Genomic DNA, 16,136 nt, shown 5'->3' with positions numbered 1-16,136 from the left:
CGTATTGATGAGAATCCCAGAATGAGGGGACACGATCTCTGCTTTGACAAGACGTGCCAAGGAAACCGCCTTGCTAAACACGCTGAGGTGGGACAGTAAAACGATTCGAATAAAGGCTTGGCTGTGGCATGATGTCATGCTACGGAATACGTCAGGAGATTAGATTTGTGCGAATATTATTCTCTCTACGGTGGTATGTGGAAACTATTTTGCAGAGCTGGACACTATCCTTGTGTTCAACATCTTCTATGAAGTATTCGGAGGAGGAACCCGCCTTGCAATGCCGAAGACAATTTGCGCGCCGGACTCGTCACCATTGAAGCCTGGTTCAGGGGCTACTGAGGGAGTCCTGGATTAGGGGGTGTCCTGATGGCCGGACTATGACCTTTGGCCGGACTCCCGGACTATGAAGATACAAGATTGAAGACTTCATCCCGTGTCCGGATAGGACTTTCCTTGGCGTGGAAGGCAAGCTTGGCGATACGATATGTAGATCTCCTCCCATTGTAACCGACTCTGTGTAACCCTAGCCCTTTCTGGTGTCTATATAAACCGGAGAGGTTTAGTTCGTAGGACGAACAACGATCATACCATAGGCTAGCTTCTAGGGTTTAGCCTCTCTGATCTCGTGGTAGATCTACTCTTGTACTACCCATATCATCAATATTAATCAAGCAGGAGTAGGGTTTTACCTCCATCGAGAGGGCCCGAACCTGGATAAAAACATCGTGTCCCTTGTCTCCTGTTACCATCCGCCTAGACGCACAATTCGGGACCCCCTACCCAAGATCCGCCGGTTTTGACACTGACAGTGGATGTATGTGATGATCAAACAAATGATGCCCATACTGTTGGGGAACGTAGCAGAAATTCAAAATTTTCTACGCATCACCAAGATCAATCCATGGAGACTCTAGCAACAAGAGAGGGAGAGGATGAGCATCTTCATACCCTTGAAAATTGCTAAGCGTAAGCGTTACAAGAACGCGGTTGATGGAGTCGTACTCGCGGCGATTCAAATCGCGGAAGATCCGATCTAGCGCCGAACGGACGGCGCCTCCGCGTTCAACACACGTACAGCCCGGGGACGTCTCCTCCTTCTTGATCCAGTAAGTGAAAAGGAGAAGTTGAGGGAGAACTCCGACAACATGACGGCATGGTGGTGATGGAGCTCGTGGTTCTCCGACAGAGCTTCGCTAAGCACTACAGAGGAGGAGGAAGTGTTGGAGGAGGGAGGGGCTGTGCCAGGGAAAGGGTGTGGCTGCCCTCCCACCCCCTCACTATATATAGGGGGAAGGGGAGAGGGGGCCGGCCCCTCTAGATGGATCTAGAGGAGGGGGCGGCGGCTAGGGGAAACCCTAGATGGGTTTGGGCGCCCCCACCCCCTAGGAAACTTGCCCCCAAGCCGGGAGGGGAGGCTGCCCTAGGGGTGGCGCCCCTACCTCTCCAGGTTACGTGAGATGGCGTGGGAGGGGCGCTCAGCCCCTTAGTGGGCTGATGTGCCCCCTCCCCTTGGCCCATAAGGCCCCCAACACTTGTCGGGGCCTTCGAAACCCCTTTCGGACGCGCTGGTCATCACCTGGTACCCCCGGAACAATTCTGGACCCCAATACCCTTTGTCCAATATACCGATCTTCACCTCCGGACCATTCCGGAGCTTCTCATCACGTCCGGGATCTCATCCGGGACTCCGAACAACCTTCGGTAACCACCTACTATTTCCCATAACAACTCTAGCGTCACCGAACCTTAAGTGTGTAGACCCTACGGGTACGGGAACCATGCAGACATGACCAAGACAGTTCTCCAACCAATAACCAACAACAGGATCTAGATACCCATGTTGACTCCCACATGTTCCACGATGATCTCATCGGATGAACCACGATGTCGGGGATTCAATCAATCCCGTATACAATTCCCTTTGTCAATCGGTATGTTACTTGCCCGAGATTCGATCATCGATATCCCAATACCTTGTTCAATCTCATTACCGGCAAGTCACTTTATTCGTTCTATAATGCATGATCCCGTGACTAACTACTTAGTCACATTGAGCTCATTATGATGATGCATTACCGAGTGGGCCCAGAGATACCTCTTCGTCATACGGAGTGACAAATCCCAGTCTCGATTCGTGCCAACCCAACAGACACTTTGGGAGATACATGTAGTGCACCTTTATAGCCACCCAGTTTCATTGTGACGTTTGGTACACCCAAAGCATTCCTACGGTATCCGGGAGTTGCACAATCTCATGGTCTAAGGAAATGATACTTGACATTAGAAAAGCTCTTAGCAAACGAACTACACGATCTTGTGCTACGGTTAGGATTAGGTCTTGTCCATCACATCATTCTCCTAATGATGTGATCCCGCTATCAATGACATCTAATGCCCATGGTCAGGAAACCATGACCATCTATTGATCAACGAGCTAGTCAACTAGAGGCTCACTAGGGACAAGTTGTGGTCTATGTATTCACACATGTATTACGGTTTCCAGTTAATACAATTATAGCATGAACAATAGACAATTATCATGAACAAGGAAATACAATAATAACCATTTTATTATTGCCTCTAGGGCATATTTCCAACAGTCTCCCACTTGCACTAGAGTCAATAATCTAGTTCACATCACTATGTGATTGTAATGAATCCAACACCCATGGGGTTTGATCATATCTCGCTTGTGAGAGAGGTTATTAGTCAATGGGTCTGAATCTTTCAGATCCGTGTGTGCTTTACAAATCTCGATGTCATCTCCTAGATGCAACTACCACGCGGTATTTGGAACTATTCCAAATAACTGCTCTACTATACGAATCCGGTCTACTACTCAGAGTCATCCAGATTAGTGTCAAAGTTTGCATCGGCGTAACCCTTTACGACGAGCTCTTTTACCACCTCCATAATCGAGAAAATTCCTTAGTCCACTAGTTACTAAGGATAACCTTGACCACTGTCCTGTGATCCATTCCTGGATCACACTTGTACCCCTTGACTGACTCATGGCAAGGCACACTTCAGGTGCGGTACACAGCATAGCATACTGTGGAGCCTACGTCTAAAGCATAGGGGATGACCTTCGTCCTTTCTCTCTCTTCTGCCATGGTCAGGTCTTGAGTCTTACTCAATACTCACACCTTACAACACAGCCAAGAACTCCTTCTTTGCCGATCTATTTTGAACTCCTTCAAAATCTTGTCACGGTATGTGTTCATTTGAAAGTACTATTAAGCGTATTGATCTATCCTTATAGATCTTGATGCTCAATGTTCAAGTAGCTTAATCCAGGTTTTCATTTCAAACAACCCTATATGCTTTCCAGAAATTCTACATCATTTCCGATCAACAATATGTCAACAACATATACCCATCAGAAATTCTATAGTGCTCCCACTCACTTCTTTGGAAATACAAGTTTCTCATAAACTTTGTATAAACCCAAAATCTTTGATCATCTCATCAAAGTGTATATTCCAACTCCGAGATGCTTACTCCAGTCCTTAGAAGGATTGTTGGAGCTTTGCATACTTGTTAGCATCTTATAGGATTGACAAAATCTTCCGGTTGTATCATATACAACCTTTCCTCAAGAAAATCGTCAAGGAAACAATGTTTTGACATCCTATCTGCAAGATTTCATAAATAATGCAGTAACTGCTAATATAATTCCAACAGACTCTTAGCATCGCTATGGGTGAGAAAGTCTCATCGTAGTCAACTCCTTGAACTTGTCGGAAAACATCTTAGCGACAAGTTGAGATTTCTTAATGGTGACACTTACCATCATTGTCCTTCTTCCTTTTAAAATCCATCTGTACTCAACAGCCTTACGACCATCAAGTAGTTCTTCCAAAGTCTATACTTTGTTTTCATACATGGATCCTCTCAGATTTTATGGCCTCGAGCCATTCGTCGGAATCCGGGCCCACCATCGCTTCTCCATAGCTCGTAGGTTCATTGTTGTCTAGCAACATGACCTCCAAGACAGGATTATGTACCATTCTGAAATAGTACGCATCCTTGTCGACCTACGAGTATTGGTAGTGACTTGATCTGAAGTTTCGTGATCACTATCATCAGCTTCCACTTCGATTGGTGTAGGCGCTATAGAAACGACTTCCTGTGCCCTGCGACACACTGGTTGAAGTGATGGTTCAATAACCTCATCAAGTCTCCACCATCCTCCCACTCATTTCTTTCAAGAGAAACTTTTCCTCGAGAAAGGATCCAGTTGTAGAAAAAATCACTTTTGCTTCCGGATCTGAATAGGAGGTATACCCAACTGTTTGGGTGTGCTATGAAGATGCATTTATCCGCTTTGGATTCGAGCTTATCAGGCTAAAACTTTTCACATAAGCGTCGCAACCCAAACTTTTAAGAAATGACATCTTAGGTTTCTCTAAACCATAGTTCATACGGTGTCATCTGAACAGAATTACATGGTGCCCTATTTAAAGTGATTGCGGTTGTCTCTAATGCCTAACCTATAAACGATAGTGGTAATTTGATAAGAGACATCATGGTATGCACCATATCCAATAGGGTGCAGCTATGATGTTCGGACACACCATCACACTATGGTGTTCCAGGCGATATTAGTTGTGAAACAATTTCCACAATGTCTTAATTGTGTACCAAACTCACAACTCAGATATTCATCTCTATGATCATATCATAGACATTTTATCCTCTTGTCACAAAGATCTTCAACTTCACTCTGAAATTATTTGAACCTTTCAATAATTCAGACTTGTATTTCATCAAGTAAATATACTCAACATCTACTAAAATCATTTGTGAAGTAAGAGCATAACGATATTCACTGTGTGCCTCAGCACTCATTGGATTGCACATCAAATGTATTACTTCCAACAAGTTGCTCTCTTGTTCCATCTCACTAAAAACGAGGCCTTTCAGTCATCTTGCCCATGTGGTATGATTTGCATGTCTCAAGTGATTCAAAATCAAGTGATTCCAAACGATTCATCTGCATGGAGTTTCTTCATGCGTATATACCAATAGACATGGTTCGCATGTCTCAATCTTTTCAAAAAAATGAGTGAGTCCAGAGATCCATCAACATGGAGCTTCTTCATGCGTTTTATACCAATATGACTCAAATGGCAGTGCCACAAGTATGTGGCACTATCATTACTTTTGGTACGAACATGTGTATCACCACGATCGAGATTCAATAAACTCATTTTAGGTGCAAGACCATTGAAGGTATTATTCAAATAAACAGAGTAACCATTATTCTCCTTAAATGAATAACCGTATTGCGATAAACATAATCCAATCATGTCTATGCTCAACGCAAACACCAAATAACAATTATTTAGGTTTAACACCAATCTCGATGGTAGAAGGAGCATGCGATGCTTGATCACATCAACCTTGGGAACACTTCCAACACATATCGTCATCTCACCTTCAGCTAGTCTTCGTTTATTCCGTAGCTTTTTATTTTGAGTTACTAACACTTAGCAACCGAACCGGTATTTAAATACCCTGGTGCTACTAGGAGTACTAGTAAAGTACACATCATAAAGTATATCCAATATACTTCTGTCGACCTTGCCAGCCTTCTCATTTACCAAGTATCTAGGGTAGTTCCGCTTCAGTGACCGTTCCCCTTATTTCAGAAGCACTTAGTCTCGGGTTTGGGTTCAACCTTGGGTTTCTTCACTAGAGCAGCAACTGATTTGTCGTTTCATGAAGTATCCCTTCTTGCCCTTGGCCTTCTTGAAACTAGTGGTTTTACCAACCATCAACAATTGATGCTCCTATTTGATTTCTACTTTCGCGGTGTCGCGAATAGCTCAAGGATCATCATATCTATCCCTGATATATTATAGTTCATCACGAAGCTCTAGTAGCTTGGTGGCAGTGACTTTGGAGAACCATCACTTCCTCATCTGGAAGATTAACTCCCACTCAATTCAAGCGATTGTAGTACTCAGACAATCTGAGCACATGCTCAACGATTGAGCTTTTCTCCTTAGTTTGCAGGCTTAAGAAACTCGTCAGAGGTCTCATACCTCTTGACATGGGCACGAGCCTGAAATCCCAATTTCAGCCCTTTGAACATCTCATATGTTCCTCAACGTTTCAAAATCGTCTTCGGCACCTCAATTCTAAACCGTTTAACATTACGCATTGAACTATCACGTAGTCATCAAAACGTGTATGTCAGATGTTCGCAACATCCACAAACGATGCTTGAGGTTCAGCACACCGAGCGGTGCATTAAGGACATAAGCCTTCTGTGCAGCAATGAGGACAATCCTCAGTATACGGACCCAGTCCGCATAATTTCTACTATCAACTTTCAACTAAATTTTCTCTAGGAACATATCTTAAAACAGTAGAACTAAAGCGTAGGCTACGACATAATTTGCAAAGACCTTTTGACTATGTTCATGATAATTAAGTTCATCTGATTATTTAATGAACTCCCACTCAGATGGACATCCCTCTAGTCATCTAAGTGATACATGATCCGATTCAACTAGGCTGTGTCCGATCATCACGTGAGACGGACTAGTCATCATCGGTGAACATCTTCATGTTGATTGCATCTGCTATATGACTCATGTTCGACCTTTCGGTCTCTTGTGTTTCGAGGCCATGTCTGTACATGCTAGGCTCGTCAACTCAACCTAAGTGTTTTGCATGTGTAAATCTGGCTTACGCCCGTTGTATGCGAACGTTAGAATCTATCACACCCGATCATCACGTGGTGCTTTGAAACAACGAACCTTCGCAACGGTGCACAGTTAGGGGGAACACTTTCTTGAAATTTTATGAGGGATCATCTTATATATGCTACTGTCGTTCTAAGCAAATAAGATGCAATAACATGATAAACATCTCATGCAATCAAATAGTGACATGATATGGCCAATATCATTTTGCTCCTTTTGATCTCCATCTTCGGGGCGCCATGATCATCATCGTCACCGGCATGACACCATGATCTCCATCATCATGATCTCCATCATCGTGTCTTCATGAAGTTGTCTCGCCAACTATTACTTCTACTACTATGGCTAACGATTTAGCAATAAAGTAAAGTAATTACATGGCGTTATTCAATGACACGCAGGTCATACAATAAATTAAGACAACTCCTATGGCTTCTGCCGGTTGTCATACTCATCGACATGCAAGTCGTGATTCCTATTACAAGAACATGATCAATCTCATACATCACATATATGTCATTCATCACATCCTTTGGCCATATCACATCACATGGCATATGATGCAAAAACAAGTTAGACGTCCTCTAATTGTTGTTGCAAGTTTTTACGTGGCTGCTATAGGTTTCTAGCAAGAATGTTTCTTACCGACGCCAAAACCACAACGTGATATGCCAATTTCTATTTACCCTTCATAAGGACCCTTTTCATCGAATCCGATCCGACTAAAGTGGGAGAGACAGACACCCGCTAGCCACCTTATGCAACTAGTGCATGTCAGTCGGTGGAACCTGTCTCACGTAAGCGTACGTGTAAGGTCGGTCCGGGCCGCTTCATCCCACGATGCCACTGAAACAAGATAGGACTAGTAACGGTAAGCAAATTGAACAAACCAACACCCACAACTACTTGTGTTCTACTCATGCATAGAATCTACGCAATAGACCTAGCTCATGATGCCACTGTTGGGGAACATAGCAGAAATTCAAAAATTTCTACGCATCACCAAGATCAATCTATGGAGATTATAGCAACAAGAGAGGGAGAGGATGAGCATCTTCATACCCTTGAAGATCGCTAAGCGGAAGCGTTACAAGAATGCGGTTGATGGAGTCGTACTCACGATGATTCAAATCGCGGAAGATCCGATCTAGCGCCGAACGGACGGCGCCTCCGCGTTCAACACACGTACAACCCGGGGACGTCTCCTCCTTCTTGATCCGGGAAGGGGAGAGGAGAAGTTGAGGGAGAACTCCGACAGCACGACGGCGTGGTGGTGATGGAGCTCGTGGTTCTCCAGAAGAGCTTCACTAAGCACTACGGAGGAGGAGGAAGTGTTGGAGGAGGGAGGGGTTGCGCCAGGGGAAGGGTGTGGCTGCCCTCTCACCCCCTCACTATATATAGGGGGAAGGGGAGAGGGGGCTGGCCCCTCTAGATGGATCTAGAGGAGGGGGCGATGGCTAGGGGGAACCCTAGATGGGTTTGGGCGCCCCCACCCCCTAGGAAACTTGCCCCCTAAGCCGGGAGGGGAGGCTGCCCTAGGGGTGGCGCCCCTACCTCTCCAGGTTACGTGAGATGGGGTGGGAGGGACGCTTAGCCCCTTAGTGGGCTGATGTGCCCCTCCCCTTGGCCCATAAGGCCCCCCAACACTTGTCGGGGCCTCCGAAACCCCTTTCGGACACATTGGTCATCATCTGGTACCCCCGGAACAATTCCGGACTCCAATACCCTTCGTCCAATATACCGATCTACACCTCCGGACCATTCCGGAGCTCCTCGTCACGTCCGGGATCTCATCCGGGACTCTGAACAACCTTCGGTAACCACATACTATTCCCCATAACAACTCTAGCGTCACCGAACCTTAAGTGTGTAGACCCTACGGGTACGGGAACCATGCAGACATGACCGAGACAGTTCTCCGGCCAATAACCAACAGCGGGATCTGGATACCCATGTTGACTCCCACATGTTCCACGATGATCTCATCGGATGAACCATGATGCCGGGGATTCAATCAATCCCGTATATAATTCCCTTTGTCAATCGGTATGTTACTTGCCCGAGATTCGATCATCGGTATCCCAATACCTTGTTCAATCTCATTACCGGCAAGTCACTTTACTCGTTCCGTAATGCATGATCCCGTGACTAACTACTTAGTCACATTGAGCTCATTATGATGATGCATTACCGAGTGGGCCCAGAGATACCTCTTTGTCATACGGAGTGACAAATCCCAGTCTCGATTCGTGCCAACCCAATAGACACTTTGGGAGATACATGTAGTGCACCTTTATAGCCACCCAGTTTCGTTGTGACGTTTGGTACACCCAAAGCATTCCTACTATATCCGGGAGTTGCACAATCTCATGGTCTAAGGAAATGATACTTGACATTAGAAAAGCTCTTAGCAAACGAACTACACGATCTTGTGCTACGGTTAGGATTGGGTCTTGTCCATCACATCATTCTCCTAATGACGTGATCCCGCTATCAATGACATCTAATGTCCATGGTCAGGAAACCATGACCATCTATTGATCAACGAGCTAGTCAACTAGAGGCTCACTAGGGACAAGTTGTGGTCTATGTATTCACACATGTATTACGGTTTCCAGTTAATACAATTATAGCATGAACAATAGACAATTATCATGAACAAGGAAATAGAATAATAACCATTTTATTATTGCCTCTAGGGCATATTTCCAACACATACAACTATCACCCCAATAACTCCCAATATAATGTTCATCACCATTCCCCATGCTTAGAAAACAATTCTACACCAGTCACGAGAAGGTGAATTGACAACTTGCTTATTTTCATTAATACATTTATTTCACTATTTGCATTCTCACCTAAAGGTGAACTTATAAATCGTAACTACTTGCTTTGGCAATGGCTGGCGGAGATGGTCAATCTTCGATGCACACGACCTCTCTAAGACAAATGACTCCCAAGAGAACAATTGCATCAACTCTCAAAAGGATAACCCCCAAGGAAGAACAAGAGGAAGCTTTTGCATGTGAACTTGAGATTTGCTCTATTTTATGATACGTTTGTGATGCGTTGGGACTTGAAAATTTCTTTGTGATGTGCTGCTCTATTTTGTGATGTAGAATGAATTTTGTAACCATGTAATGGGAAACTTCATCTATTTTGTGTATGGCTAATGTGCCAAATTTGTTAGATATTAAGTATATATGCCATTTTCTCTGCTATAGCTTCTTCGAATTGACTAAAATTTAAAAAGCACGCTACTATGAATATACTCATATTTTTTGTAGTTTGTTTCGATTTTACTGGGTAGTTCAAATTTTCACTCAAAATTTAAACAAATCTGGACAAAATTCAAAATCTCATTTTCTCTTTGATACTTGTTTAGAATTGGCTGAAATTTGAATAGTACACTACTACGAATATACTTGGTTTTCTGTAATTTTTGAGAATTTTCCGAGAAATTCAATTTTCCCCCCAAAATATAAACAAATTGGACATAAATTGAAATCTTGATTTCTCTTTGCTCCTTGTCCATAACTGGTTGAAATTTGAACAATAGACTACTATGATTATACTTGTTTTTATGTAATTGTTTTAGAGTTTTTTGGGCATGCTAGGTTTTGGATTTTTTTTTATTAAAAAGTTCATACGGTTGCATGAGCTACTAACATTTTGTTTTTTTGTATAAGGGGTATTTCGGTTTTTTCCACCTCTCATTTCTATCATACGGTAAAGATGCACCGTCAATATAAGTTTGTGTCATTTTGTATAGACAAAAATGAGACATGTTATCAATTGCGTTATAAGACAGGGTCAATGGGCCTAGGGTAGAGTAAAAGTGGGGCAAACTGTTAATTGGCCCCAATGCCGGAGAGGCCGTCTTGTTTATTTAGATGCTCTTCTCAAACAAGGCAGAGGGCTCCGTCGGTAGTACCCATTAATGGCAGGCTCAAGCTTAATACATACGCAGTGGTAGACAACAGTGGTGGACATGTAGTAGCATGTGTGGTAGCCCCGTATCATGTGGGAAGTTTCATGGCGGCGAGAATGGTAAAGCTCACTGGACTGACGCATCCATACTCTGCTGAGCTACTAGCTGTAGAGAGGTGGTCTACCTAGCAATGAAGAAGAACTGGCAGTATGTGACCATTGAGACAGACTGTCAAGCTATTAGAGAGGAATGGGAATCTGAGGATTGTATGGTGGGGAGTTTAGTATTCAGAGTGATCAGATCATATCTCTCCACTTCCAGGGTTTTAGCATCTGACATGCTCGAAAGGAACCCAATGAGGTTGCTCATTGATGTGCAAAGAAGGGTTCAGTTTCTTCCTCGTGCGTAACCACATGTATGCCTTGATTTTCTGATTGCTGTTATGCAATCTGATGTAAACCATCTTATTATTGAATAAAATGCCGAGAGGGTGGTTCTAAAAAGAGGCCCTGATAAGTGCCACACGTATGGCATGAAGATATGGCAAGTCCGAACATTTACAATGGCAATTTAGGGGCTATTTGGTTCGCTTCCACAAAAACCGGCCTGGGTGAGGCATGAATCTCAGGCGTCCGTTTTTGTAGGCTAAGATCTGTGCCCGGCAAAAGGAGCTGCCTGATAGGCCTCCATCCAAACAGCCCCTTAGTGACACGAGGATGGCAACTATAGTTGTCAAGCATGAACAATTTTTTCCAGATAGCAAGTTTTAGTTTATTATTTTGTTTGTTTTTTATTTTCAAACGACAACTTTAGTTGTAAAAACGTGAGAACTGAAGTGCTTCGCATCACACGTGTGATGTCATTTGAAAAAAATAGTCTTATTTGGAGACGAGTTGTGAGGGCGCACCATTTCCCCATCACGACAGACTTCCGTTTGATAGCTGCACCAATAAGAGTATGTTTGGTAGGGTGCATGAGGGTAAAAGTTTCTAATCCGACCAAATTTTGCTTGTTTGGTAGGGTGCATGGGCTCACCTGAGGTATGTCCATCTGATGCATAAAAGGACCCTCAGCCATGCCCATCTCATGCACCCCAGACAGGGTGCATGGAGGCAGCCATGCTGGCCCTTACCCTCGTCCCCACCCATCAGACCACATTCAGATATGTTTATTTAAAAAAAAAATGTTCATAATTTCAAAAATTCTTTAAAATTTCTAAAAAGTGTTCAAAATTTCAAAAAAGTTCATAATTTCAAAATTTGTTTAAATTTTTGAAAATGTTTAGAATTTAAATATTTTTTAAATTTTCAAAAAATGTTCGGAATTTCAAATTATGTTTAAATTTCAATAAATATTCAGAATTTCAAAAAATTAAAAAATGTCCAGAAATTTAAAATAAATAAATTTTTGAACAATATTTAAATTTTCAAAAAAAATGTTCAGAATTTTAAATTTTCTTTTACTTTTTCAAATTTTGATTTTTTAGAAAAACAGAATTTCAAATTTGTTCAATTTTTTTAAAAAATGTCCAGATTTCAAACTTCAAAAAAAAAATGTTCAGCATGTCTAAACACATGCAGGCTGCCAAACAAGGGCAACTGCATGGACTCAGCATGCCTACACTCAGCATGGATGAGAGAAGAATAACATACATGCTATCAAACACACCCAAAAGGACTTTGTGGTGGTGGTTGGGTATGACTGTGCAGCGAGGACCGAGCAGGACAGCAGGGCTGCATTCGTGTTCTTCTCTCTCGCCCACATTGAGAGCGGGGGCTGCAGCCCCGGATGTCGTCGGCCGGGAGGGCGAGGGCCGCGAGCCTGGCGGCGGTGGCGGTGCGGATGGTGGTGGGGGCGGCGGCGCGACCCGCGCCGAGCGCGGCGCTGATGATGGCGGCGGTGCGTGGGGAGGACACGGAGTTCGGAACGGCGTTGTGGTGGGCGTACGCGGCCTTCTCCGCTCTCCTGGTGCTGCTGGCGGGGATCATGTCGGGGCTCACCCTGGGCCTCATGTCGCTCGGCCCCGTGGATCTGGAGATCCTCATGCGCAGCGGCACCGACGCCGAGAAGGCCCAGGCCGGTAAGATCCCCAAACACCCGCCTCCTCCGCTCCGTCGGAAGAAGGGCTGGCTGGGCCGGTCGTCGCCGGCGAGGGGCGGGCTGGTTAGGATTGGATTAGATAGGATTAGTCAGCTGCCCGTGCCCATTCCCCCGGCGGCGGAAAATGTCGTGGGTGGGGCCTACGGCTGGATAGTTGGACCAGGCGCCCTCCTCTTTCCCGTTGTCTGTTCCATGATTTTCCATTCCCCAGTCTCACATTAGGACAAAACATCAGTCGTATTAGGCAATTATATTACACATCTCTATGTGGACATCTCAGAGCTCATCTGCCAGGATTTACAAATTTTATTTCTAACTAATGGCAGCAATGATCCCGCTTATTGACTGTTACTGCTAGCTAAATGCTGCATCATTCAGCACAGTAGCTAATGTCCGACCGATGATAAACACGGGCCATCTCCTTTCCCCGATTGGCATTTTCTGCTGTTGTTGTTCCTGTTTAGGTTACTGATGCATTATGTTTGCTGCAGCCGCTATCCTTCCAGTTGTCAAAAAGCAGCACCAGCTTCTTGTCACTCTGCTGCTCTGTAATGCTTGTGCCATGGAGGTACGCAATTTTGGTTTCAAGTTTCTAGCTCAGGCACTCGAAAAGTTATTGACCTTGAACACCTTGTTCACTTTTGTCTGTATTAAATCACGCTGTCGCACGATTTCCGGTATATGATCATTCTACATGTGGGAGCCAGTGTTTGCATTTATTGTTTTTCAGTGTTTGCATTCTTTTGAAGAAAAAAAGGATTTTAGTCCTGTGTTGGTGCCTTATCAAGTTTACATTATCATGCTTTGCGCCCAATATAATTTTACTCTAAAGTGATGTACTTGGGAATGCGCCCAATATAGATTTACTCTGAAGTGATTTACTTGGGAATGTACAAAATGGTGTAGCCATGATTTACTTGAGAATGTACCAAAAAGCTGTAGCTAAATTAATATATTACTAAGCTCCTCATTCTAGTTTTTGAAGCAATAGGATTTTCTTGTAGAGTTCTATTAGGATTGTTATGCTATATAATTAAATCATTGAGTTAACAGAGCATATGTTCAGTCTGTTACTTGTGATTAAGTTGCTAATATGAGCGTGCACTTGTCTGAATTTCTTAATCATGTCAAGCTGGACAACATGCAATGCCAATATTTTGCATGACAGAGGACTGATATTGTAAACTGGATGGTATGAGGCTATGAGCTGACCATTAAACTCTCAGAATTCAACATAACGGCGGTGCTAACTGCTAACTGATTTCATAACATTCATGTCAGTATCTTTGCTCGCCCCATTGGTATATTTGGTCAGCTCTGCACTATGGATCTTCAACTTCAATATTTGCAAACTTTTCCCCACCTTATGCGTGGTACTTTCTCCTAGTTTAGGTGACACACATGTGTATCTTTGTCTGTACTTCATTTCTGAATTGTTGAGCTGTTTGTAGACAGAGAAGCCATTCTTCTGTCATGTCTTTTTTGTGTTATTTTGTTTTAACCAGTGGTTCTTCTGCTTACTTCTTTGCGGCCTTTTCAGGCTCTCCCTATATTCCTTGACAGGATTTTCAATCCTGTTCTTGCTATTATATTGTCAGTGACATTTGTTCTTGCCTTTGGGGAGGTAATGCATCTTATGTCCAAGCATTTATATTTCTGTTACCAGCCCACAGATTATCTGATTGATCATTACATTTTGACAACCAGGTTATACCTCAAGCAATATGTACTAGGTATGGGCTGGCAGTGGGTGCTAGCTTTGTCTGGCTTGTACGCATCGTCATGGTCATTGCCTATCCTATTGCTTACCCGATTGGGAAGGTAAATCAGCAAAGTCACTTTACTCAATATCCTTTGAAGCTTATCCAGTGGCCTAGATTTTGAATTCCAATGAATTAGACTATTATTATGAGTCTTGGGCTCACTGCTCCTTGGTGCCATTGTCGATAGACAAGGTCATGAAGTGATATTTTGGTTACACTTTTCTAATTAGGTGATTCTGGTAACATGCGTTTGAGTGATTTCTTGTTTCTATTCTTATTTAGCCCTGCCCCTCATAGCTGGTATTCAGATTATTATAGATATCCATCGTTGCTTTACGTTCCATTTCAGCAACCTTGTTGGTTTGTATATGCTGAGCTAACACAAACTTTAAATATCTTACGAAAGAACATGTAGTTCTATTTATTTATTTGGTGTTGTATGTTGGGACTTGAACTAGTGCTGCCGGATGTCTCGAGAAAGAAAAACTTAGTTACTAGAAATTGTAGGTATGGCCCATGTCTGCGTGGTGCAATAGAATAATAGAAGGTAGTGCTTGCTAGTTATGGTTCTCTACTAAATAGGGTGTTGTTGGTGGGTTTAAAGAGTAGCTTACAATTTCTAGGCATTTGTTTTCCAGTCAGAAAAATGAATCCTTCTGAAGTCCATCCATGTTATAATATTTAGGTCTTTCTTAATGCCTTGCATTAATTTGGTGATGCTAATTTTCTTCTGGGAAAGCGATTGTCAACAGTTAACTTTTGTGTCCAAGCATATTTAGTGAACGCCCCTTGCTGTAGCTGCCTAGCTTGTATCAAGGTTTCTGTAGCTAAGAGCCATGCACAATCTGTTTGTACCCTTTTGTTCTATTTCAAACAAAAAATATGTAGTGTTCATGCGTGATTGAAAAATTGCAATTAATGTACACGGCTAATGCAGTAATTAAATACAAATGTTGTAGATTAATGTAGCATTTTTTTTACCCTTCAGTAAACTGACATTGAATAGTATGTAACCTTATCTGTTTAAATTTTTTGTTCAAAGTTTAAACTTGATATGATTTATCTATTGGTGACTGAAGTGGTTGACATTTTATATTGCTCCACAGCTCCTAGACTTTGCTCTTGGGCATGAATCTGCGCTTTTCAGGCGAGCTCAATTGAAAGCTCTTGTTTCTATCCATAGCAAAGCGGTAATATGCTTTTAATATGTAACCTTATAAGAAGTATGCACTTGTACCAATGTTATCTCACAGTTAATTGCCTCTCTCATGGCAGGCTGGTAAGGGTGGAGAGCTTACGCATGATGAGACTACAATCATAAGTGGAGCGTTGGACTTAACTGAAAAGGTGTGCAACATCTTCATAATTTTGGTCCTAACCTGTTTTTCACGAGGGAATTGAGGATTTTCCCCATAGTTGAGGTGACTTCAGGATTTGCTCGACTTTATATAATCTTTGACATATCAACCTCAGTTTGGGCACTTGGTTCTTTCTCTTCAAGAATGAAGGAGCGAGCTGGTACCCTTCACACCTCGCTTGCTGGCCTAGATCACCTTGCACATATGCTTGTACATTCTTCTTGTTCTCCTCCCCTCTTTCCTCCCCCCTATATCCCCCCCC

The 16,136-nt window shown here is 43.1% G+C and overlaps 1 protein-coding gene across 4 annotated transcripts in view; it reads left to right on the top strand.

Moving 5' to 3' along the window:
• Positions 1-12,342: 12,342 nt before the first annotated feature.
• The window catches only part of LOC119337372 (DUF21 domain-containing protein At4g14240-like), a 10,817-nt gene continuing 7,023 nt past the window's right edge, over positions 12,343-16,136 (top strand). For 2 of the 4 annotated variants that reach the window (XM_037609498.1, XM_037609500.1), the window contains exons 1-6: positions 12,343-12,733; positions 13,245-13,321; positions 14,294-14,377; positions 14,461-14,574; positions 15,623-15,706; positions 15,792-15,863. In XM_037609498.1, coding sequence (XP_037465395.1) covers positions 12,442-12,733; positions 13,245-13,321; positions 14,294-14,377; positions 14,461-14,574; positions 15,623-15,706; positions 15,792-15,863 — 723 coding nt within the window. In that variant the 5' untranslated portion in view covers positions 12,343-12,441. The remainder of the gene's footprint in view (positions 12,734-13,244; positions 13,322-14,293; positions 14,378-14,460; positions 14,575-15,622; positions 15,707-15,791; positions 15,864-16,136) is intronic. The other 2 variants (XM_037609499.1, XM_037609497.1) reach the window with 1 other exon arrangement.

This window comes from Triticum dicoccoides, chromosome 7B (genome assembly GCF_002162155.2).
Source record: "Triticum dicoccoides isolate Atlit2015 ecotype Zavitan chromosome 7B, WEW_v2.0, whole genome shotgun sequence".
In the NCBI taxonomy this organism is placed as follows: Eukaryota; Viridiplantae; Streptophyta; class Magnoliopsida; order Poales; family Poaceae; genus Triticum; species Triticum dicoccoides.
The sequence above is the reverse complement of the archived record's forward strand: the minus strand, read 5'-3'. Positions and strand labels throughout refer to the sequence as shown.